Here is a 26,244-nt window from a genome sequence, read left to right on the forward strand (position 1 = left end):
CTTTAATTTTTACCTCTCAGAGCCAACAATGAGCTAATAGTGGACTGCACACCGTGAACGTTAATACAATCTATATGTTTAGTATTTTTTTCATCTATACATACTCTTTTGAAAAATTTATTTTTACTGCATCTCTCAAAACATGCTCAAATGCTCTTTTGTCAAAGTTCGCTTTATTAACTAATCCATCATAAAGCATAGATGACTTATTTTTTTTGATTTTCCATCTGGTGTTTAGTATTCACATTGGAGTCCAATTAAATTCAAAGTCACATTAATAAGTTCTACATCGGAGTAAAGCGCTCCTAACAAAAGCAATTCCGTATCAAAGGAGGCTTGAACTCGAGACTTCTTAATTAAAGATGAAGGAGTACACAAATACTTATTGATAAGCATAGATGATTTATATTTACGCGTATATGAACTATATTTACGCGTATATGAACGACTAATTTTTATATAAATTAACATAAAAAGGGACGACAGAAAGGATTGTCCCTATAAATATAACATTAAAAAAAAGAAATATTTTATGTGATTGCACGAGCAGTATGAAAAGCCATTTGTGTCATTTTGATGATGTAATAATGCATCATCCAAAAACTTTTTTTTGAGTGGTCAAAACCTAAAAGTAAAAAAATGTCGACGGATAGAAGAGACAAATAAAGCTAAAAAAGATGGTCACTGAAGGAAAAAGACGTTCACGGAAAGTCCAATAAATTCATTTATCTATTGCATTATATTTTGTATGCGCATAATTCATTTTTGAAATGACGTTTTCAATTTTATTTTTTTTAATTTTATAATTTAAAATTTTAATCAAACATAAAAGAAAATCTCAATCATTGTATCATAATCCTGGCAAGTTCACGTAGACAAGAAGTATGATCAGATTTTTAGTGTTTGTGATATCAAACTTAAATTTATTTTGGAGTATACACGGCAGATAGTCAACTTACAATTAACTCATGTCGGTTTTACATAGTGGCAATGTTGTGATCTAAGCTGCAAAATCTAAAAAGATATCAGAAAATGACAGAAAACAAAATCTTACGTTTTGGGGATAGATTTGATGTAATCGTTTAACTATACTTTTCATCATATGTGATCCTTTAGTACTTCTGATTACTGTTAAATAATTTTACAATATCTATTAGATGTGAGGAAATTAAATTATAGTTACGGCTAAAAATTTAACCAAACATTGAGAAAATTCCCTCAAATGGTAGAAATTGCAACACAAAAGTTGCACTAGACACAACACGAAGTAGAAGTCAAACCTCAAAAAATTGCGTCGACTCTAAGAAATTTTATTTTTTAAAAAGAAAAAAATAGTAGAAATGGCAAAATATACATTTTCAAAAGTGACCCCGTAAATTCCTTTTTCGTCATTTTCTGCCAACTAATTTCAATAATCTATGATCTAGCCAACAAAATTTCTTAATTATTTGAAAATGATCCAACTATTCAATATAGTTAAGGGACTACTTTAAATCGAGCTTTTATGTCCAAATATAATGAATCATCTTTGTTATTTTCTCTAGACTCTGCATGTATATTTGTATTCGGAAGAGACATTATACACATACATAATTAAAAGGAATATTACTGAAAAGATATATTGCCAACACGCTGCATGATGAAGATCATTAAAAGATTTAATAATTTCATTGAAGTGATAGCAGATAGCCCCCTGCAGCCACTCATGTGATTAAAAATAAAATAGTATCATTGAGTTAAGATATGTATGATTCAAAGGAAAAAGACGTATTTATTTGGTTAAACCTAATATCGATAGACTTTTGAGAATATGCGTAAACAAAGTTTTTAAAAATTAAATAAAAATATTTAGTTAAAATACTTTACCATCAATCATAATTTAAGAGTCAGAATAAAAATTACAACTAATTTAAGAGATTAATAATATGTTAAGCCATGACTAATTGACATGCATTCACACTTTAGTTAATAAAGTTAACTAAATAGCTTGATTAGATATAAACATTCTGATTATAATTCAAATGACTTGTTTCTACTTACAGTACTCACAGATAAGCACTTGCTAATCAAAGTAGGAAATTTCATTAATTAATTAATTAATTAATTAAAATAGGTTGATATGCAATTTGACAATTAGTTTCTGTATAAGCACATGAGTATTATTCAGTATTATCATCCACTCATTTCAAGAAAAAAGAACAGAGATAATGTTAATACGCGTTTAAAGGAAACATAAGCCATCATTAAACTAAAAAAGAAACAAGAAAAAGTAGGACAAGGGAACGTGCAATCTCGATTTGGGGTTGACAACTAAATCTTTCTCCTTTCTTGTCCCTACTAAGATACCTCCAAAACTGTACAAAGACCGTTCACTCGCGTTTCAATTTGTGTGTTATATTTTTTAAAAATTTATATTTTATTTTAAACATAATTTAATATTAAATATTTTTAATAAAATATATTATATTTATAATTTTAATTCATAGATTTTTAAAATTTATTTAATTCAGACTTTATATTTAGTCAAATATCAGATTGAATAGTAGAAGAAGAATTGTATCTGGCCGCCAGAACTTTATACTACGTGTTTAGCTAGGAATCCGACAAAATTGGCGGTTTTTCTTTTTCTTGAATTTGACATCTATTGGATTTTTTAATTTTCAATTAAGATGAGTTAGTAATGTAGGAATTTCTCATATTTCATTCGTATTATAAAAAAAATAATTACTTTCTATGGTCTTTCTATTTAAATTTTGTCAATACTTATGCAATGTATTTACTGTATAGTATTGAAGGCATGTAAGTTATGGATTGATTGTTTAGCATTCGTTGGTTGAGAAATCTTCAAATTAGATATCTGTTATTATTTGATTGTTCTCTCCAATTTATTTTATATTTATTATAGTTAGAATCCCCATGAAATTTTTATAAACTTAAACATGTATATAGTAATATTTGTGTATTTATATAAAAAAAAAAACGTAATTACTCCCTTAAACATAAAAAAAATATTTACGATATTATTAAAAACTTTTCAAGTAAAATTCTCCAATGATCATTCAGTTTTGTAGTTATCACACAAAAGTAATAGTTAATTTCTATTATTTTTAATTCAGCTTAAAGGGTTATTATCACGTATAAATTTTCACCAAGGTTATACTGAGGGACATTATTCACCCTTCTTGTCACATGAAAGTGATCTAACTTTAAGTTCATCACACAAATAATTTCTTATCTTATAAATTATATAAGAAATTTCATTTGAATTTATATATCTTATATCAAAATTATATTTAAAAAAAATAGAATCCACGAAAGATATATATGGGATTTTTTATTTTCAAAAAATAGGGTTACAAAATTCAACTTGAATTGGTACGATATGACATCGTCGGTTAAGTGACAAGACAAAGGTGAGCATTTCAAATGTAGACAGGTACTGTGTATTTGAGAGTAATATTCAATGTTTCATTTTGAATGGGAATTCACATGGAAAATCAGTTTGATGTAAGCTATTTTAGGTAACCAATTAGATTTAATTAATAATATAAAGTGGGAATGGACTTACAAGAAAGAACAAATATAAAAACATCCATCTTTTAAACATAAATTAAACTGCATGGCATTATTATAAAACTATCCAACAAGATCTCGTTCATAGTATATTACAATTTTGTTATCCTCCACTATTATAACCTTCTAGGGAGTTAAATCTGCTCCCATGACTATATATATAAACACAGAGGCAGATAAACCCCGATTTACTAAATTTTGTTACGTTGCATCCATTATTTTTGATACAAAACATAATATTTAAAACAAAACTAAAGTTTTGACATAACCTATGAGATATTTCAAAAGTGTAAATAAGAACTTGAAAACTTTGAATCCATCAAATGTAAGGTTCTTGATCTGTCTCAACGTGCGAATGTTATTTGAGGAACATATACGGATATCTTCGTTTTTAATCATGTCCAAAGAGTCTCGAGGGTCCCATAACTGTTGTTTTCATCTAGGAAACTCATGTTATTTTGGATGGTGTCATGTGTAGTACTATTGGTGAACTTGTCCAAAGATTGTTGGGGTGATGTTGGTGGAGATGGTCCCATTTCCATGTAAACAAAGGCCATAAGATTAGCTTGTTGGCATTGGATATTGACAAGTTCAGCTTGTGTTTTGGCTAATTGTGCTTGCAGCTCATTTACTTGTTTTTGAAGTTGACAAATTGCCCCAGCAGAACCATACACTGGATCCCTCATCCTAGCATTAGCCTCGTAGACCATGCTACTTACAGCATCTGCTCTTTGATATTCTGGCAATTCCTAATCAAAATTAAAAAATATATGATTTTAGAACAAATCATCCCGCGTTCACATGGGTTTCGGATAAGGGCCACACACTTAAAACGATATAATGTAGCTTGTATTTAGTCTACCCTAACGTAAACATCAATAATGTAATGATTTCAGAATTCCCAATTAAGCACTAAACTAGAAAGGGCGATCTGGTGAACGAAGCATCTAGTGCTATCAATTGCACCCCAAGGGTATGAATATGTAGTATGTACTAAAACAGTCTATTCTGATGCAAACATTATTAGCTGATTAAATTTCTAACTTATAGCTTATATAAAAATAACTTTATCATTACTTTACTGTTCTCTTCGGTAATAATAGTCATTACATGTCTATACAACAAATGGAACCATGAGAGAGAATTAAGAGTATGATTCTTCATTATTTGACATAAGAGCCATGAGTAGCTGGTAGCAATAAGCCATGATGGTTTTTTTTCTTTTTCTGGAGAACTAAGACAAGTCAATGCACAAGCAAAAATGGAAAAGAATAATAATTAGGATGTAAACAGGAAAAAGTTTTTTCTTCAATAATTTATAAAGTAGATGTAGTTGTTGGTACTAATTATAATATATTATCCAAATGATTTGATAAGCATGTTGGCCTTTAAAAAATCAATTCCCTCCTCTACAATTCCAAGAGCAACACTAGAACTTCACTATCAACAATTATGATGTTATTTTGGATAAATAATTATATAACAGTAGGAATATGCTTTTTCAAATTGTAGCAGTATACTACATTAAATACTACCACCTAATTGGTCCGGCCATTAAATAAACTAAAGCGTACATGTTAAAACATGTCTTCCTATATTTGCCTTTGACCAATTTTTTGTTGTTGATATTTTAATTAACAAATACACTGATATTGATATTAAATACAGGCGGCGCAAAAGAATTTACTTGTAATGTTGTCTTAAGGGAGAGTTAGAATTTTAAGTTTATAAAGTTTAAATTTTAGAAAAGACAATTTATTGAATTGTGAATAAATTATTTATATATGTTTGTGTGTTAAGTCTCACATGCCTAGGATGAGGGGAAAATAGTATACTTAATTAAACTGGAGCTAATTTTTGGAACGAATTTTGTCCGAAATCTATTTCTTTTTGTGGTATTAGAGAGTCTTCTCAATTTATAATTATTAAAGTTGGGGCACCATATTAAAATTTAGTAAAAATTACATAAATCACATTGTGTTAAGTGTTAATTACATCATATATATACATATATTCTTACTTTTCAAATTATAAAAATTTCTTTAAATCAAAGAATTTCGCATACATTCTTTCACATGCAGATATATAGCAGAATAATGTATCTTGGAAAGGATAGAGATGTATTCAAGAGAGATAGGGATATATCCCGAAGGATATCTATGTCAGCATATAATTAAATAATAAAACTATACTCGCTTTAACAATTTAAATTTTTAAAATAAAATGATCACACACTTCAAACATCAACAAAATCCATCCACTTAAATTTCAAAATAAGTGGGAAAATTGGCCTAATTAACAAAAACAGGAGCAAATAACGAGTAACAAGTGTAAAAATGTACCTGCAAAAACTTGATAATATTGCTAGCACCAAAAACACGATGAGCAATGGTGAATTTGATGGGTTCACTGGGAGGAAAATAAGGTGCCAACACATTTCTCCGCGCATCTCCTTCGTAATATCTTACAGGCAGCACAAGGTGTGGCCACCACCCGCGGTGGAGATGGAGAGTTAGTTGGCGGCAATACAGAGCAGGGAGACGACGGTGTTGTGGTGGTGATCGTCGTTTTGTTGGACTCCATATTTTAAAATTTTATGTACGTGCAAGGTATTAAGAAAACAGAGCAAAGAGAGTAGTAGGGGTGCTTTAAAACAGAGCAAGTGAAGTCAATATTTATAAGCCAAGAAACAAGTGGCGGGGGTGAGAGGGTGGGTGAGTAATATGGAGAAAAAAAAACTTTTTCAAGTTAAAATTAAATATAATGTCACTTTATATATGTTGAATAGTTTATTAAAAATAATTTTTCTATTCCGTAAAGATAAGAGTAAGGTTGACGTATATTCAATCTCATTCACACAGGATAATACTGGAAAATTATTATTGGTTAGTGAAATTATATGTCCCCAAAATTATCTTCTTAAATTTCTAATTTTATGATAATTTCATAAAAACATTTGATAAAGTGGTCTTCAAGAAACCATTGAAACGAAATTGCACATTGGGACAAAAAAAACTCTCCAACTTTTGTGGATTTGTGGCATGAGAAGTCAAAACTATATAAATCTAACTTAGAAATACTCTACGTAACTTGGAAAAAATGGGCTCTTTTGGCTTCCAAAATTCTAATAATATGACCAGTAAAATGCGCTTAAGTTAAATCTTATCTATCAAAATTGGAATTCACCATTATGAAAGTACCTTATTTATCATCTTGCAATTACATTAAGCCACCTGTTAACTTAAATTTTGAATACGAAAAGCGCTATTATAAGAAGTAGTTTTCCTCTTCAAAATATTTGTATTTATCACTTTATGGGATAATCAATCAAGGACTTTTATCTTTGAAATCAAAAAAAAAAAGCGGTGTAAAAAGTTAAATTTTAAAACGCTACTAAAAAATATAAGATGTTGAAAAATGGTCAGTTATTTGAATAGGAGAATTACTATGGTTATAGCGTTTGATAAATTTTCAATATTGTAAATGACTGAATATCGTGTTACAATCTAGCTAGGACTGATCTATATAGTTTTGTTAGGAGCAGAATTAATTGCACTAGAAATTTTAATAGTATTGAAGATTAAATGTTGTTAAGATCATTAAAATAAAAAGTAAAGTTGCTCGATTTTTATTATGACTTAGGAAGATAGCTAGGTCATATTGATATCATGTTGTCTTTATAGGTTGATATCATTAAGGAAATTGGTTCATATTTCCTACTACACTAACCACCATAACATTACGTGTCTAAAAATGGAAAATGACAGAAAAAGGGATCATAGGCTAAAAATTGGTGGTTGGTTAAGGTGTTAGTAAAAAAGGTCAGCTCGTTTGGCACATGTATTAGAAAAATAAATGTCATTTTGTAGTTAATTTTATTTTAACGATATGTTCGAATCAATTTATTTTATTTCATTACCAATAATAATACATCGCGATACGGAAAAAGTACTCTAATAAATAAATAAAAATGCGTAACATAGATGTTTACCTGAAAATCAAAAGAAAAAGATGGTCAAAAAACATAATAATAATAATAATAATAACACTGAATTGATGGTCAAAATGCCTGGAACTGGTGGCCAAATGTCCTATTAAACGAATGCCCTCATTCGTACTTAACATCTCCTTTTCAAGCACTCTGTCTTCTACATGCGCTAGTACGAGAAGTACTGATTCTCCGGAATTCAATAATTTAAATTCGAATAAAGTATATATATTGAAAAATAGTAAATTTTAATTTTGAATTTATGACTTATCTAGTCAAAGCTACAATTGTTACATTTTAATTTAATTTTAAACACATGTGATGAGTGGAATAGCTTGATCCACATCTGCATACAATTATTTTTTGATACATTTATTATATATTTCTGATGTGGATATTATAATACAACATATCTCCAACACGTAATATAGAAAAGTGAATTCACACACGCAGCTTTCCATATATGCATTGATGGTTTAGCTGTGTTTATATTTGCTGAACTACCAATAAGATATGTACTTTAATGCTGTTTGCCACTTTAATTTTTACTCAATTGTATCCATACTCATAAATTGACCAACCAAAAGAATGTAACACATAATGAAGTGGCATTATTTTGGTACTTTATTATTCTTGCTTCAATTATTTTTCCTACTTGTTTTATTTTGTTATTTTTAAAATTTCCCTTTCAATCCTGCTTTGACTATCGGAGCAATTTTTATAGGTTAGTTGATTAATTATGTAATTTTTACTTCATTGGTATTGGTGAGGGTTCGATATCCGATCTTATAATTTCTTTTCCTCTACCGCGGATTGTTGAATAAAAATTACACTTCTTATGAGTCGAGAGTCAAAATGTTCTATTTATGAGACTACACTGAATATATTATTGTATTCCAAAAAGTCGAAATGGAAGTTTGAAGGAGTAGGATGCAGACTCAATTAATAGTATTTACTAGCTAGCTCCTCATAAAAGAAACATAATACTAAATGATTTCGAATTTTGATTCAACGAAGATCTTGCATTGATCATTTGAATTTCATTTGCTTTCATAATGAAAAGGAAGAAGAAGCATTTAGTGCACACAAAGGCTATGACCAAAAAAATAAATTTGACTGTATATATAGCTATGATTGTCATCAATAAACCCAACCTAATTAGTTGTGCACCTAATTAATACTATATATCATGGGGAGAGTCAGAGACCAATATCATTAAATTTGTTGAAACTGAAAAGACTTGTAAATACTCATTTGTGCTTATCCTCTATGTCTACGTGTACAAATTATTAGATTCCTATAAGATGGAATGCTAGAGGATCCTATGGTTTTATTGTAGTTATAGAGCAATTTTCATTCACTCAAATTTACATCTTATTTTCCTAGAAAATGTTATCTCGGCAAATAAGTAACTTTTTTATTTATTTCTGTGTTTGATAAATAAGTAAAAAATATTTTTTCGATTGAAGAAAATTATCTTCACCCAATTATATTAGCGGAATATCATCTTTTTAAATTTGTCAATATATTTTATTAAGATATTCAAACTATTATCTAATTCAATGGAATAATTAAATAGTACATGATAAAGTGTTCATATTAAATATTTTCAGCTTATATTTTCGAAAAACTTTTTTGCGAATTGTCAAGTGCCTATTAGTAGATAAGTTAATAGTTAAAAAATGTCACATCATTTAATCATACGCATCAGACTTAATTAAAGATATAACATATTTTAAGTGATTAACTTATACACATAATAAACGTTTAAGAGCACACGCAAGAAAAGAAAAACAAAATTTTGAAGTAGAAGTGTCTAATATAAACATTTATTATATGTTCAAATGCTCAATCAAGATAGACTATAATTCGAATATGTAAATTAAATACAGTGACATGTCACAGATTTAAAAAATTGTTGACGTACTAAACCAATTATTTAACAGTTAAATCTACTTTTCAATGAAAGACTAAAAACAAGCGGGATCAGTGGACACGGTCTAATGAGTAGATGGATTACAATTGTACAAGTTCTAAGACTCTATGGGACCATATATACTGCTACAAATTATATGTCACCTAAGGAAAAAAAAAATTATTTAGTTGCAAAATAAAGTGATTTTATTATGCATTATCCGGTGGAAATTTCGTTATGTGTACAAACTTCAGTGGAAAATTACCGTTCAGGTCTTTGGATCATCTAAATTATAAAATATGCACAGCATATAAACCAAAGTGTATAGGTAAATGTATGCGATCGATCATATTGATAAACTAGATGATTGGAGGGAACATTTACATTATTTTCCCAATTGGAAATAAACCTAAATTGGGCGTGTTAGAGTTGCAAGTTGCAACCATCGTGCCGTAAATCAAAATTTCATATCATGCTAAATTATTAATGATTAACTATTTGATTAAAAAGTAGTACTAAAGTTGCCTTATTTCAATCTGGACGTACTTCCTGAGAATTGAAAGGCAATTCAACTTTTTTTTTTTCTTCGAGCCAAATAAGTTGAAAACACGTAGTCAATAACTACCTTTTTGTCTCTACCTTTCACACTAGCCGTTGTCACATTCATATTTTACCAATAAAGAAAATGAAGAGAGATGAAAAGATAAAAAGAGAAAAATCCATCATTTGCTTAATCTCAAGAGAGCAAGTCTTGATACAGTAGTTGTGTTAGGTTCAACTTAGGCAATAGATAAGTTGAAATCCATCGAATCAAACCCAAACCGATTATTAGGTTATTAAAAAAAGAATCATAGGTTTTGATATGAATTTAGAATCGCATCGAATAGCTAGGTTAGGTTCTCTTTAATTATAATTTTTAAAAAAAAGTACCAACTGTGTGATACCTGAACAAAAACTAATTTCCTCAATCTGACAAATTGACGTCACTGCAAAAAAAAACTGTTATAATGTGGACAAGTTTGTTATGCAGTGTAGTCACGCACGCAAGCGGTTTTGAGACAGGTTGTTTCCAATAGCATGAAATATTATATGTAAGGAACAGTACAACCATTGTTGCATTAACCATCATCATCTATTTTAATCTACAAGTAGATTTTGATGTTCCATTACATTTTTTAAGCTAGAGTTCAGGAATAAATAATATTGGAGAAAAGTAAGTTCATTCTCCAAATCCAGAAAGCAACAATATCACTTCTAACATAAATCGGAACAAACGAAAACGAAAAATTACAAGCAACCAAGAAGATTGATTCACCTAGATGCAACTCAACTAGATGAAGCAGACTGCAAGTTTTTGCGCTCAGCTGTTACCTTCTGGTCATCAAAGTAATCCTGAAGAGCTGTCATTTTAATCTTGTTGCATTTTAAGCTTTTAATTGCATCAGCAGTGGCCAAAGCACCTGCAACTGTTGTTATCACTGGTATCTTATATGCGAGAGCCATCCTTCTCAGCTTCCGGCCATCAATCTGATCAAGGGCGTCTCCTGAACTTGTGATCACCATCAACTGAATCTGTCCATTGGCGATGAGATCAGCAGCATGTGGCCGCCCTTCATGCATTTTAAGCACTTGCTCCACTGGCATGCCTTCTAATTCGAGTACACGAGCAGTTCCGGAAGTTGCAATAATTTGAAATCCAAGTTCCGCGAAGGCTCGAGCAATTGTAGTAAGATGGGGTTTTGTCAATTCATTTAAACTGAGGAACAGAGTACCTGAAAGTGGCATTTTCTGTCCAGCGGCAATTTGTGCTTTGGCATATGCAATTGATGACTCATAGTGGATACCCATTACCTCACCAGTGCTGCGCATCTCAGGACCAAGAAGCACATCACAGCCTTGGAATTTCTCGAATGGAAGAACAGCTTCTTTAACTGATACATGTTTGGGGATAACCTCCTTGGTGAAGTTTAGGTCATACAGGGATTTTCCTGACATGACTAGAGCAGCATATTTTGCCAACGGGTGCCCAATCGCCTTGGAAACAAAAGGAACTGTTCGTGATGCACGGGGGTTAGCCTCGAGCAAGAAAACCTCACCAGTAGTAGTAATGGCATATTGGCAATTCATGAGGCCACACACATTTAGCCTCTTAGCTAATTTTGTAGTCCACGACCTAATAGTTTCCAAGCATGAATCTGAAACTGTTTTTGTTGGAAGCATGCAAGCTGAGTCACCTGAGTGAACCCCGGCCTGCTCAATGTGCTCCATTATTCCACCAATAACCACATTACCATACAAATCAGCAAGTGCATCAATATCAATCTCTACAGCATCAGTTAAATACTTGTCAATGAGGACAGGGCGCTCTGGGTCTACCTTAACAGCATTTTCAAGGTATCTCACTAATTTTTCATTGTTGTAAACTATCTCCATTGCCCGGCCACCTAAGACATAAGATGGTCGGACGACAACAGGGTATCCTACTTCTGCCGCAATGGCAAGGGCGTCCTTTTCGCTCTTTGCAATACCCCCTTTTGGCTGAGCAATCTGCAGTTCATTCAGGATAGCATTGAACCTCTCCCTATCTTCAGCTGCATCAATGTTGTCAGGTGATGTACCCCAAATGCTAACAAAGCCAGCTCCACTTTTGCTCTTAGGCTTTCGCTCATCCAAGTAATTCTGAATAGGCAGAGCCAATTTCAATGGTGTTTGACCTCCAAACTGCACAATGATACCATCAGGTCCTTCCAAGTCAATGATATTAATAACATCTTCAACTGTCAGAGGCTCAAAGTAAAGACGGTCACTTGTGTCGTAATCTGTAGAAACTGTCTCGGGATTGGAATTCATCATAATTGTTTCATAGCCTGCGTCCTGCATTAAAAAAAATCAACAATGAGAAGCAACATCGGAGCAACTTGTAACAATAAAATGCCAACTATGAGAACCAAGAAGAGAAGACCAATACATTATTTGATCTAGTGAACAATACATTATATTTCAAATACTTCATACGCCAACAGATTACTGCATAATGATAAGGAATGAAACTTTTCCTAGTTTGTTGTTATATTATTTTCCTTGCTAGAGAGCCTTATGCACTTTTACTACTAAATGGTTGTGACATCAATTAGTAAAGAATTATTTTAGTAGTTTCTGACTCCCTAAATCCATGTGATTGATCTCTATGTCCATATAATTTTTCTAAGATCTCACAAACCAAAAATTATTAGCATTACGTAAGAAAACAAAAAAAGAACAGTAAAAGAATGTGCGGAAGTTAAGAACAAAAGTACTCATGAAAACTTAAAACTACAAAATCGAAACAAATGATAATTATATGTGCATAACCATTTCTGTGTCAAATTGTACATTACAGAGTATGCAACATTTTCTTCTATTAGCATTTTTTTAATTTATCCATGTGTTTAGTTTGAGCATAAATTATCTTAGTCACTAACTAATAACTATATTCAGTATTTGTAAGAACTTGCACTTAATTACTTAATTATTCGATTACTTAAAAATATGTTTAATAAAAAATATTGTAATTATGAAAATCCATTCTACTAGTGTGATATCTCTAATTAGAGCCATGCTATAGGAGTCTTCTATAGTCAAAGAAGATTTCAGTTTTTCTGGAACAAACTTATCACAACTTGCGCCTCTTTTCAGATTATATTTAAGTTGTGCATTGGCAGCTGAAGAAGTATAAACTAAAAGGCAATGCAGAAAATTGGACCCCAAATCAATTGTCAAGAAACACAAACCTGAAGGGCAAATGATGTATGACAGCAGCAATAATCAAATTCAATGCCCTGTCCAATTCGGTTTGGTCCTCCACCTAAAATTAACACTTTCTTCCTTTGTGTAGGAGCGGATTCACACTCAAGGTCATAAGATGAATACATATAAGGTGTATCAGCCTCAAATTCTGCAGCACATGTATCAACTCGTTTATATGCTGGTTTCACACCCAGAGACAAACGCCTCAACCGAACCTCCTGCTCACTGGACTTCGTCACAAAAGCTATCTGCCTGTCACTAAACCCTCTCTTTTTCACTTCATAGAAGTCATCCTTTGTTAAGTCAGACAAACTGTGAGCCAGAAGGAATTGCTCCACATCTACAAGCTCCCTTAGCTGAGTGAGGAACCATTTGTCTATGTAACTGAGCTCATGAATGTCATCTACCTTCATCCCCCTCTTCATTGCAGCATATATGGCATGGATGCGTTCAGGATTCGGAACCCGGAGACTATACTTCAACTTGTCCCAATCCCAGTTCATTTCCTTAACCTGTGCACAGCCCCATCCAGAATACCCACATTCCAGGGACCGTACTGCTTTTTGGAAGGATTCTTGGAATGTGCGACCTACTGCCATGGATTCACCAACAGACTTCATTTGGGTTGTCAGTATGGCTTCAGATCCAGGGAATTTCTCAAATGCAAACCTTGGTATCTGCACATTACATTGTTTAGAAAACTAACAGCAGATGTATAAAAATTGACGATTGGAAAAAACAGAACAACAATTTAGATCATCTCCAGAATATGAAATTATTAAAAATGTCAATTAAAACATTATCCCACCACCAGATTTTGAAATATTGTATCAAGAGTGTAGCAACGTTGCATTGACTCTTGCAAAAGACTTGCCCAGCAAAAAGAATGCTACCATAATTTAAAAAAAAAAACGAGTTATAGGAACCAAGCTAATGATAGAGAAGGCAGGGGTCAATTCTGTTGGTAAGAATACGTTTCTTTTATCATACACAGTCGCTACAAAATCCAGGTTGGAATATGAGCCATATTGGTCATAACTAGGACAAAATAATACTGTACCTAAGGAAAGAAGCAGTGAATATTTCTTGTTGTCAAGTCACACAAGCATGTTATAGAGATGAGTACGTCGAAGACATAATGGACACCTTCATGCAGGAGTTTGATTTTTTAACTTACTAGAAACTAGATACCAGTCTTACTCCTAAGTAACTGAATCCAAAAAGGCTGAGACAACAGAATGGACATTATAGCATTCTTTAAGTAACATCATCACATCAGTATGTTATAGAGATGAAAATGTTTAAAGGCCATAGATAGACACCTTCATGCTGGGCCCTAATTTTTAACTTATTAGAATCCAGATACCATTCTTACTCCTCCTTTTTTGAGAGACAATGCCATTCTTACTCCTAAATAACTGAACAGCGATAGATTGACACAACCAAATGAATATTTTAGTATTGTTTCATTAGAAAGAGCTCATCAATACTCTAAGCAGAAAATTGACATATAAGAGAAACATACTACACAAAGAAACTGGAATACAAGAGGATAAATAAAATCAAAAATAAAGCTACTTGCCTTTGTAACTACATAATCAATGGATGGCTCAAAACTAGCTGGAGTCTTCTTTGTGATATCATTAGGTATCTGGTCCAGGGAGTATCCCACTGATAGCTTAGCAGCCATCTTAGCTATTGGAAAGCCAGTTGCTTTTGAGGCTAAAGCTGAAGACCTTGAAACTCTAGGATTCATTTCAATTACCATGACTTCACCATCAACTGGATTTACAGCAAATTGCACATTGGAACCACCACATTCAACTCCAATTTCCCTGATGATGGCAATAGAATAATCTCTAAGTCGTTGGTACTCTTTATCTGTCAAAGTTTGAGCAGGAGCCACTGTGATCGAGTCCCCTGTATGGACCCCCATAGGATCAATATTTTCAATAGAACAGATGATAACCACATTGTCAGCCAAGTCTCTCATAACCTCAAGCTCATATTCTTTCCAACCTAACAAAGACTTCTCAACCAAAACCTGTGATGTCAAACTAGCTGCTAACCCGGACTTACATATAGCCTCAAATTCCTCTCTGTTATAAGCAATTCCACCACCAGTCCCACCCAATGTAAAAGCTGGCCTAATAATCAATGGGAACTCCCCAATGTTATTAGCTATCTCAAAACACTCCTCCAATGTGTTCCCAATGCCCGAAGGTGGCGTCTTTATCCCAATATTCTTCATTGCCTGCTTAAACAAATCTCTATCCTCTGCCTTTTTAATTGCATCAAGCTTCGCCCCAATCAACTCGACTCCATACTTATCAAGCACGCCACTCTCTGCCAATGCTACAGCTAAATTAAGAGCAGTTTGCCCACCCATCGTTGGCAACAAGGCATCAGGCCTCTCGTTCTCTAACACTTGCTCCACAAGGTCTGGTGTCATAGGCTCGATATAAGTCCTGTCCGCCGTTTCTGGGTCGGTCATAATAGTTGCAGGATTTGAATTAATCAATATCACCTCATACCCTTCTTCCCTAAGAGCCTTACAAGCTTGAGTTCCTGAGTAATCAAACTCACACGCTTGTCCTATCACTATTGGCCCAGCACCCAGTATCAAAATCTTCTTTATATCTGTTCTTTTCCCCAGTTTGTCCGTCCCAAGAAACCCCTTTTGAACAGTATCATCATTGATTTGCTCATTTACAATCGAATGCACCCTTTTCTGCAAATGGGTGTTACTGAAAACATATGGCCGAGATTGGAGGTGCAAAAATGAGGACTTTTTGTAAGTAGAGTGGGGGAACCATGGGAAAAGCTGAGTTCTTGATGAATATATTCTGGAAGACGGAAGAACATAGGAAGAAGAAGATGAGATGAGCCTATATGCAGCATTTTCACAGCGATTCATGCAGTAATCCATCTTGATAAACAACTTTTCAAAAGAACTGAAGAAAATCGTCTCTGGATTTTACAGATTCGGCGAACGCTTTTTCTGGTTTTTGGCAGAGTAGAACAGGGGAGCTTTTTAGTAGAGTGAAGGATAGATGGTGGGTTCAACTGGGGCTAGGGTTTTACAAGTTGCTTGCTAAACTCGCATAAATATACTATAATAAAAAAATATTTACTATTTATAGTAATAATATTTTTTTATTTGATTATTTTTAATTTATTTATAATATAAGTTTAATATATATCATAAAAAATAATTTATTTTTCACATATAATATGTTTTAATGATTAGATTTATCACACATTTTAATACACTTATAATACATGTGACAATTCTTTTATCAAACAAACATAATACGTTCAAAAACAATTATAATTCAAATATATTAAATACATAATTCACTTTTAATACATATTACAATTTTGTTACAATATTGCTATAAATAATAATAAATAAAAAGTATCGCTAAAATTAGTAATTATTTTTTAAAATGTATTAATTTATATATTTTTTTCTCTACAAAAAATTAAGAAAATAACAACAATTAACGAAATAAAAGGATGGACACGGATAAAGTGATTGGGTTTTAATCTACATATGAAAAAATGAAAACTAGGAAATAAATATACCGTATAAGAAAACAAAGAATTTTAAATTTTATGGCTTATCAAAATATTTAATTTTAAATGTATTACGTGGAATGTAAAATGTACCAAAAACATCTAAATATTGTACTTATGAGCAAACTAGATGGATCAAGTATGAAATTATTGACATTCTATTTTTGTGAATAATATAAATTTGTGCAGGATGGCTCAAATATCACTGTTAGATAGAAGTTCAAATACAATATATATAATTACTTATATAAATTCATACCATTCCTTAATTTTTAAAAGTAATTTTATCAATCCACTGATGTAAATTTTATATTTAGAATGATTATATTATTATTAGTACTATTATGTATATTGTTATAAATGTAATAATTTTCAAATTTTTAAAGCTGAATTATTATGATGTTATTCTATATCACACGTATACCCTATTTAGATACAATATTGATATGAATTCTAAATTTTATAAATATTTTGAAAAATATATAGAGGTTATTTATAAGTATTATATTCCTCACTTTCTAGTAGAAACTGTTAGGGGTACATAGTGAACAAAGTATTTAGCAGTGTTATGCATTAATGTTTATAAACGGCACGAAAAATAAAATATTCAGCAGCAACAAGATGTGTTGATATTAATTTGAGTATATTAAAATACACTTATTATTAAATTAAATGTTTTGAATTAAGATATGATGACATTAATTTGTGTATGTCTGCTCAAATTAATATGTTGAATTAATGTTGTATCCCATCACTTATTGTTAATTGATTTATTTTAGTTTCATTATTATTTTCTTAACCGTTACTATGTCAATTATGTCTAAGCATTACTGGGTTGTATTTTATTTTCTAAATTATATATCAATGATGTTTTTATTTAAAATATCTTTAATTTTTTCGAAAATCAATTCACATGATAAAAATTAAAGTTGAACGCCATAAATTATCAAAACTGAAAATGAATATATTAACAGACATTTAACAAAGTAAATCTAGAGTAATGAAATTTAACCTGCCATGTTTTAATTTTAAGAAAATCATGTATGACTAGCTGTGAAAACAAATTTTAAGACCATATTTACCTGTAAAAATTTGGTTTAAGCTACTTAGGCACAAAAAATTTATCTCTGTTTGTTAAATTGAGTTGGAGTAATTATGATATTAGAAGTTTATCAACAATAATTGCTTTAAAAGGGAACATTTCATAAATATACCAAAAAATAATTTTATTTATATTAAATATAGTCGAGTTTCCATTTAATTAAAAAATAGCCTAGAATTAGCGATATATGTCCATACAACAAACATTATTTTCAACAAAATGTTCATATGTATATGCAATGTATTGATATGTATATATAATATTCAATATTATATAAATAGTGTGCGCTTATACATAGATAATGTATAACTATACATTATAAATGTATATGCGTCTGTATACATTTGAATATATGTTGTTGATATGATAAAGTATATACATTGAAGATCAACTTTTTCAATCCGAACCAACTCTGATCTCCTTAATAAGCCCAAAATTAAATATGAGCTTCTCTCAGTATTTGAAGTTTTTGCTATAATATTTACTTGAAAAATTCATTTTTGCACCACTTCACTTGCACTTGAAAAGCGTCAAAGGATCATTTTTAAATTAAAAAAAAATTACTTAATTTATGTGTAATTACTTGTCCATACTTTTAGTTATCTTTAATTACTTGTCCATTTTAACAAGTTAACAAAGCATAGTTTTTTTTATCTATTATATCTTAATTAATTATTTTGGAAAAGATGGAACTTCTCGAAAATAGTAAGTATTCATTCACATTAGGCTGTGTACTGACCGGTTCGATTCGGTTATGAAGTTTATCGGTTGGCTTATTAATTATTGGTTTGTAGAGATGCAACACCGTTATAAAACCATTAATATATAGGTTTGTAGATTTTTTATTGTTAACCGTTAAGATTTTACACAAAAGAAAAAACATTAAAAATCACTTAGAAATAAGGTATAAACCAAATAAACCATGCAGTTGAGTTCACAAATTACTTTTTGTTTAAAAGCAAACACTTTTATGTTGTAGAATAACTAAATGTTTGAGACAAACAGAAATAAAAGTAGGAAATTAAACTCTAAGTCGAGGACTTTACATACAAAATGGTATAAGTATAATTATTTAATTTACTATCGGGTTATCGATTAACCCGTTAAAAAAAACTTCAAACCTTTAAAGACCGATAACCCGATAAAAAAAAATCAAAACCACTAAACCAATAACTCAATGCTATAATCAATAACTTTTTTATCGGTTTCGATTCGATTTTGAACAGTCCTAATCCACATTATAAATAATAGAAATAAAATGATAAAAAAAATCAATATATCAATTATTAATTTCTTAACATGTGTATCAATTCAAAATGTAAAGAATTAGAAGGAATAGTATTTAGATTATTTTGGATAAAATTTTATAAACGAAAAATCATTTTGCTTAATTATCTCTATTTTAAATTTAAGCATAATAACTGAATATGACATATACATTCTATTTAGTGATAAAAGATGGAGAACACGAAATATATTTTTTGACTTTCTTCTTTGTAATAAAATTAAAATTATTGAGTAATGAAATTTTAACAGAGAGTACCGTCATTTTAAATATTTTTCTGCCATATTTCATTTTTTTCCCCCGTAAATGATAGAGATATGGACAGGAATTTCATTTTTTCTAACCTAAAAAGTTTAATAGAGATAAGTGAAACTTAATCCGATTATAATAGTCCAATTTTCCCTTATTATAGTCGAAATCTACTTCAAATATGTTCAAATTATATCTATTTTTCCTTTCTTTGCAGTGGATTTGTTCAGCCAATTCAGAAACGCCATATCAGATTCAAAGTTAACTATGCTCAAAGCTTCGCGTTTGATGCTGCCATAGGAAGGTAAATTCACTTGTTAATTTTATCGAGTTGTAGAAATGTTTCTGTAGCGCCTGTCAAGTGTTTGTGTTTTTGCCTAGTTGAGTTATGATGCCTTTGTTGTGTCGAAATCGAAGGAAAATATTTTTTTCATAAACTGCTGAAGCATTATTGATAAGTATAAAACTACAGATGTAAATTTGAGTGTATAAAGTATGAGACACTAATATTTTCTACGATTTAGGCATAACAGATATTATTTAGGTGCACAACTTAGGTTGGGCTTATTGATGGCAACGAATTCTATTCCGTCAAAAAATTTGGTCTTAGCCTTTGTTGTGCACTACTGCTTCTTTTTTATTATGAATTCGAATGAGATTCATATGATCAATGCAAGTGCTTTAACAGCATAACTTGGAACAATCGTTTCATAGATTTAAGTTGAAGTATTTGGAGCAAATAGGACACAAACATTTCGTGAATTCATCAATAATGCAAGATGTTTCTTGCTCTTAATAGTGGTAACTTTAGCAAAGATGTCATAGGCATGATGTCTACGGTTGCAAAATGCAATTTCCTTTATACTATTGTGTATTTTTCTAATGATCATGTGTTGTATAGTCGTGTAACTGGTTTATTGCATTTTTTTGGGTGCAAGATTGGTTCACCAAACAAGTGTAAATCAGAATATCTTGAATTTAGAGTTCCTTTTTTTGGTGTGAGCGTGAATAATGGGGTCGAGGTGGAAAGGAAAAGGAGCAGAAGTTAAAGCTCTTGCAGATCCAATTTCAGAAATAATCAGCCAACTCCAGTCTTCTCTGATCAGCTCTAATTCTAAAGGACTGCTTTCTGGTACGGGTGTGCTTCTAAAAGCAGATGCAGAACTAACTGACCTTCTCAATCGTGCATGTTTTGGTAGGCCTAGGGTAACATCAGAAAAGAATGAGCAATGGTTTCAGCTCTCCACGGAAGAAGCTTTTTATCTTCAATATTCTCTAAACTGCATCAAGATTGTTGACCACGATGATACTGAACTGAACAGTGATGAGTTATGGAAGCATATGATATCAAGGAGGGAAAATTTTCCTATCCTATTCAAAGCATTTTCTCACCTTCGAAGTAAGAACTGGGTGGTTAGATCGGGGTCTCAGTATGGGGTAGACTTTGTTGCCTATCGTCATCATCCTGCCTTGGTACATTCTCAATATGCTGTGCTCGTTTTATCAGCACAAGATGGTAATGCAAATGGTCGCTTGAAGGTTTGGTCTGACTTCCACTGCACTCTTCGCCTTTGTGGCAGTGTGGCTAAAACATTACTAATTCTCAACATTGAAGAACAACAAAGTTGTGCTACTTCTCCGTCATGCTTAGATAATTATGTTGTTGAAGAGAGAACAATCACAAGATGGAGTCCAGAGCAAGGCCGTGAGAAAAATGTTAAATCTGACCCAAAAGTAAAGTAGGTTGACTGATTCAAGATTAACTCCTACCTCATCTTGTACTAGTTTAGCAATTGTTTTGTGATTTAAAAGCACTATGATTACTCCTCTGTAAACTGTGTGTGATCCACCTATTTGTTGTAAACAATGTTTTCTTATTGCACTTAAAACAAGTAGCTGCATTGGGAAAGAACTAACCTATTCCAAAAAATCAGTTCAAAGAGAACCCAAGCATAAAAAGTTTCGGAGAATTAATTGAAAAAATATACAGAACAACTCATACAAGATATATAGTCAAATTTCTTAGGGGGAAGAAGTGAAGTATGAAGAAAGCATTTTCTTCGAATAAGACAACATGACAAACATAGGAAAATTCATTACAATCTTTACTGTCTTGTTGTCATGTGAAAGCTCTTAGAAGTGTATCCTGCTTGGTTGAGATTTCTCCATCCTGGTTTCTCCATAAGGCTCGTCATTATCGATTCGTTTGTTGTGCCTAAAGGCCGCTATTGCAACCATATATATAATCACAAGAATGATCAATATGACAATGTTAATGACAGACACTTTCCTCCAACTCTTTTTCAGACTTGCCAGAACACCAGCTTTGCAAGAGTTGCAGTTATAACAGAGTTGTTGTTGATAATTGCTCCATCTACCACAATCAGGATCACTTCCTACGATCCCGCTTCCTGGGTTCCACACCGTCTCATTCAGGTAAGTGTACCCACATTCTGTAGGGGGCTTGCAACAACCAGACTACATAAAAAGTTCAAAACTATGTCAAAAAGATTGTTTTTAAGTAACTTACAAAAGATAATAGATGGTGAATGTCTGTCTAATCAAATTGTTCAGGTCATGTAGGAACAAGGTTCAAGTCTCCCCGCCTGTTTACGATACATAAGCTGCAGGCATTACTTAACATACAACCAGAAGTGTTAGTGGTTTATGAATCAGTCATCAAGGATCTTCGCTAAATGGTAACCGGCTACCTAAGCATTTTGGGGTTCTCTAAATGTTAAAGCAAGAACAGTTATACACTTGCAGAGTAAGGAAAAATAAGCAGCTCTACCGTATGATCCTCAATTCAATAGTAAAGATACAAATCAAGGTAAGTGTAAATATTTCAGTGAAACTACACATTAATCCTAAATCAGTTGAGATCGAATATATGAATCTTACGTTTTTATCCCGTTCTATTTAGATCAAATGATTCATCAAAATAGACTATTTCTACTTTCTTCATCAATTTACAACTACCCTTACGATTGGTTACATTTTGCTAAGTTCAAACAGACAGTTATTTATGTGTTAGACATTTAAGTATCTAGCACACATAGATAGCCTCTCTTGTTCTTCAAAGAGCACATATGTGATGTCAATAATTGGGGGCCCTAACTTTTGGAGCTTACTGGAAAAGTTAGGCTTCAATCATTTTCCAAAACAAACTATAGTCATTCACATCAACATCAACCTTGTGAATACTATTTTCTTTTGGTAGTGATGGATACTTTTAAGATCATTTAATATTAGACACTGATTGAAGCAATAAGTGTTTTCAACAACAAAATGTCCGCGTCCGCAACAATAAAAATTTATCTGCACACGATATTTACTTCATGCCACTTGCAAATTAGATTGAAGACAGATACAAATTTTTATTTTTATTTTTTTTGACATGTTGATCTATGTTACATGAGGGAAATATTTGGATGAAGGGACATAAACTAGAAAAAATTTGTCTTTTGTTTTCTTTTTTTACCTTGGACCACTTGAAAAGAGGATATTCTACCAAGAGAAGTAAAGCAACAAAATGAATAAAATCAAGATGAGTCCAAAACAGTTAACATCCAGATTCCCAGACTCATAAAACATGCATTTTGTCACAGGTCAAAAGCACCACATTATTGCAGCAAAAAATATCTACTTTAAAAAATTGTGGAAGCATTCATTAGACAACAATAGAAAAGTTGGTAAAATGTCTCATCACTATATATAATAAAGATTAAAAAAAGTGGATAACCCTAACCACATTGAAAAGCCAAGAGATGAAACGAAAACCCTCAGATAATGTTAATTCTAATTGTCCCACTTTTTGTTTTGTCACTACTTAGCCAAAATTCGTGTCGAGTAGTGCCCTCTTCAGAATAGCATTTCCTATCAAGGTTTTTTTCTATACCCAAAACTCCATTCAGGAACCTCATGATTAAGGGAGAAACAGCTCCACTATGCACGTGATTATTATTATTTGTAGAAAATCGTATTAAATTCAATCAATTGAAGTTGGTTGTTTTTTCTCTGTGTTTTCTTTTTCCTCTTTTTGTTTTATTTCCTTCTTGGTAGGTTGGAAATTGACAAGAGGCATATCTGTAGGCAACTCACACATCACTTATTATAATCAATATAAACATAAAATATGTTAACATAATTGTGTATAGTTGGGACATTAGCGTCAATTCCCTAAAAACAGACGTACATGCAGGGTGTGCTTGGTCCAACGAAAAATATTTCTTAGAAAAACAAAAATTTATTCCAATAGATTATTATCCCAAGAGCATTTATAAATCTTGCGGAGGTGAAGTTGCGTCAGGGGCAGACGAGGTGGGTGGTCAAGGGGCAAGGTAGGAAACTGATAATAAATTTAAAATATCATTAAAACAAATTATTGTTTTAATTATTCAAAATCTATGCTATTAGAAAAGTCTTTTTTTTCAGAAAAATATTTTCCTAATATTTAACAAGCTAAAATGAAAAAATTAAAAACTCAAAAATAAACAAAAAAAAATACAACAAAAACATATAAATGTAATTAATGAAGTGAAATTTAGAGAGAGTGGTATTTTTGAAGCTTACCTTGATAAAGGTTAAAAAAACAACTTCGTTTTTAAAAAACAAAAAAATAGTTTCCTCCGTACTAATTACATCCACAATCTTACAGTTTACTAATCACATTTTTTTAAAATACAATATCCAAAAACTAACTTGTACGCACCTCGACGATATTTTATCTGCATTCTATTAAGGCTAATCATGTTTCATATTGATGTTAAAACAACAAACAAGAAAATAATCAGAAGCAAAACAAATTATATTTTCCTCCTAAAACATTATTCATATAAAAACTCAAACATATATACCATAAAAAACAGAGTGAAAAATAAAAAAATAAAATTTCATTCAACACTTACCTCAAGAGGACTAAGCTTTCTAAGATTAAACATCTCAACAGGCTCTGGAATTCCTCTATTATAGGTCCTTCTCATCTTCCCACAAACATGAGAATCCCTAATACAAGAACTGATTTTTGACCAATAACTCTGACTTGTAACTCTTTCTTCCAACCACCCAGAATAATCTTGCAAATGGTACTCTGAGTAGACCCGGTTCATAACGGGTCGACCCGACCCTTTGTCAGTGACAGCATAAGCAAAAATGACAAATCCAATCAAAGCAGCAATGATAAAGAACATAGCCCAAAGGTAAAGATACATAAGGAAAGTGTTTCTATAACAAGCACCAGCAAAACCTGCTAAAGAAACAACCATAATAGAAACCCCAATAACTATTAAGGGCCATTGAAGAAATTTTAAGCAATCTGTGTTGTTGGCTCTGCTACTTAGCCATATTCCACCACCCAGGATTGGGATTGATGCAAGAAATGTTAAGAAATTAACTAGACCTATTAAATGGTTGCTGGTTCTCATACTGAAAAAGCTCTGTTTTTTAATTTTTTTGGGGTGTTCTTGTATATGGACTTTCTTGAAACTTTTTTTTTTTTTTTTTTGATATGAGAGTATTTTTGAATGAAGAAAAGGAAAGTGTCTTTCTTTATGAGTATTGTGGAAAGAACAGAGAAAAAGAAGAGGGTCTTTCCTGTTAACACCTTGTTTGGATGGTTGTTTGCGTTGTATTGTATCGTCACTTGTTAGTTTTAAATATAATGTTTATTGGTTGATTTTAAATTATAAGTACCAATGAAAATTCTCTTTTTGTTTAATGACATATGGTGTGAATTTTTTTCATATTGTTTTTATTCTATCTTTTTATAATGTTTCTACTAAATTCTATTTTTTCACGATGTTATATAATAATAAAGAATTATTATATTTATTAAAATAATACCGGACAATATATTATTAACAACTATCCAAACAGAGTGTAAGTGATGGTAAGCAAAAGGGTAAGTGTGAAGTGAAGTGACAGAAGCACCCTTTTAATTTGTCAGCATCCTACCTAGTCCCTGCATTTGACTTGGTACAGTTGAGATGATGAATGGATAAATTTATGTGCTATTTTTTTTTTCTTTTTTCGAAAAATATTTTATGATTGGGACGAATTGAATAAAAAGATTTTCTTAAAAGCTTCCTAGCATTTTCTTAAAATATGGCAAGATTGTGTTTCTAATAACTTAAGTAACAAAAAAATATGGTAGAGTGGTAAGTAAGGAGCATTTTATTTCCCAAATAAAAATTCACGGCCTAAATTTAGATTACTCTAAGCCTTAAACAAATACAGATGAGAAATTGAAAATAATATAAATAATTTTAAAAAAAAGAGATGGTTTGCACTTTTTCTTATTTTTTTTGGGTTCAAATGTCATGAGAAGGTGATAAGTTCTTTACATAGACGTAATTAGGGTCACTAGAACAGTATGATTTATAGAGATTTTTTATAATGTCTTTTTCTTGACCTCAAAGATTAAAGTGTTTGGTTGAGTGAAGTTAAATGATTACAATTTAGAACAGACTAATTGCATGATGATCAAAGTCAATAAGCTATTTATGGTGTTTTTTTTATGAACTCTGGCGGAACCGTATTGGTGAATTTACTTGAATTAATTAATATTTTAACCTTAAAACTGATAACTTTAGTTAGAAATTAATCAAACTTATCTCATGTATCAAGAATTAGTAGTTACGTATATAGTAGCTTTGAAAACAACAGCTCTTGCTATTAATTGACGTCAAAGAGAATTTAACATTTCACCTATAACAAAAAAAATATAAAATTTTATTTTATTTAAGCAATGTAATTTTCAAATGAAGAGG

General features: G+C 31.4%; 3 protein-coding genes and 1 pseudogene across 3 annotated transcripts; 1 reads left to right on the forward strand and 3 right to left on the reverse strand.

The window, feature by feature from the left end:
* Positions 1 to 3,597: 3,597 nt before the first annotated feature.
* LOC101255708 (LOB domain-containing protein 1-like) lies at positions 3,598 to 6,234 on the reverse strand (annotated as a pseudogene).
* Positions 6,235 to 10,586: 4,352 nt separating this feature from the next.
* On the reverse strand, positions 10,587 to 16,379 carry LOC101259343 (carbamoyl phosphate synthase arginine-specific large chain, chloroplastic). Its single transcript, XM_004241216.5, has 3 exons — positions 14,845 to 16,379; positions 13,247 to 13,939; positions 10,587 to 12,350 (listed from the first exon to the last, which is right to left on the reverse strand). The coding sequence occupies exons 1-3, from the start codon at positions 16,189 to 16,191 to the stop codon at positions 10,803 to 10,805; spliced, it is 3,588 nt and encodes a 1,195-aa protein (XP_004241264.3). The 5' UTR covers positions 16,192 to 16,379; the 3' UTR covers positions 10,587 to 10,802.
* Positions 16,380 to 19,390: 3,011 nt separating this feature from the next.
* Positions 19,391 to 21,389, forward strand: LOC101260236 (tRNA-splicing endonuclease subunit Sen2-1). The gene is made up of 2 exons (XM_004241219.5): positions 19,391 to 19,781; positions 20,416 to 21,389. Exon 2 carries the CDS (start codon positions 20,489 to 20,491, stop codon positions 21,218 to 21,220), a length of 732 nt encoding a protein of 243 aa, XP_004241267.1. The 5' UTR covers positions 19,391 to 19,781; positions 20,416 to 20,488; the 3' UTR covers positions 21,221 to 21,389.
* Positions 21,390 to 21,430: 41 nt separating this feature from the next.
* On the reverse strand, positions 21,431 to 25,820 carry LOC101259942 (tetraspanin-3). The gene is made up of 2 exons (XM_004241218.5): positions 24,385 to 25,820; positions 21,431 to 21,955 (listed from the first exon to the last, which is right to left on the reverse strand). The coding sequence occupies exons 1-2, from the start codon at positions 24,898 to 24,900 to the stop codon at positions 21,611 to 21,613; spliced, it is 861 nt and encodes a 286-aa protein (XP_004241266.1). The 5' UTR covers positions 24,901 to 25,820; the 3' UTR covers positions 21,431 to 21,610.
* Between the last annotated feature and the right edge of the window lie 424 nt (positions 25,821 to 26,244).

This window comes from Solanum lycopersicum, chromosome 6 (assembly GCF_036512215.1).
Source record: "Solanum lycopersicum chromosome 6, SLM_r2.1".
NCBI lineage: Eukaryota > Viridiplantae > Streptophyta > Magnoliopsida > Solanales > Solanaceae > Solanum > Solanum lycopersicum.

What these genes read in the sequence shown, in the direction of transcription:
- LOC101260236 (XM_004241219.5), top strand. Translation starts at nt 20,489, where the DNA reads ATGGGGTCGAGGTGGAAAGGAAAAGGAGCAGAAGTTAAAGCTCTTGCA.
- LOC101259343 (XM_004241216.5), bottom strand. Translation starts at nt 16,191, where the DNA reads ATGGATTACTGCATGAATCGCTGTGAAAATGCTGCATATAGGCTCATC. An exon ending in TTGATTATGTAGTTACAAAG is followed by an intron (nt 13,940 to 14,844) that starts GCAAGTAGCTTT and finishes TGTAATGTGCAG; the next exon opens with ATACCAAGGTTTGCATTTGA. An exon ending in ATACATCATTTGCCCTTCAG is followed by an intron (nt 12,351 to 13,246) that starts GTTTGTGTTTCT and finishes TTTTTAATGCAG; the next exon opens with GACGCAGGCTATGAAACAAT.
- LOC101259942 (XM_004241218.5), bottom strand. Translation starts at nt 24,900, where the DNA reads ATGAGAACCAGCAACCATTTAATAGGTCTAGTTAATTTCTTAACATTT. An exon ending in GAAAGCTTAGTCCTCTTGAG is followed by an intron (nt 21,956 to 24,384) that starts GTAAGTGTTGAA and finishes CTTTTTATGTAG; the next exon opens with TCTGGTTGTTGCAAGCCCCC.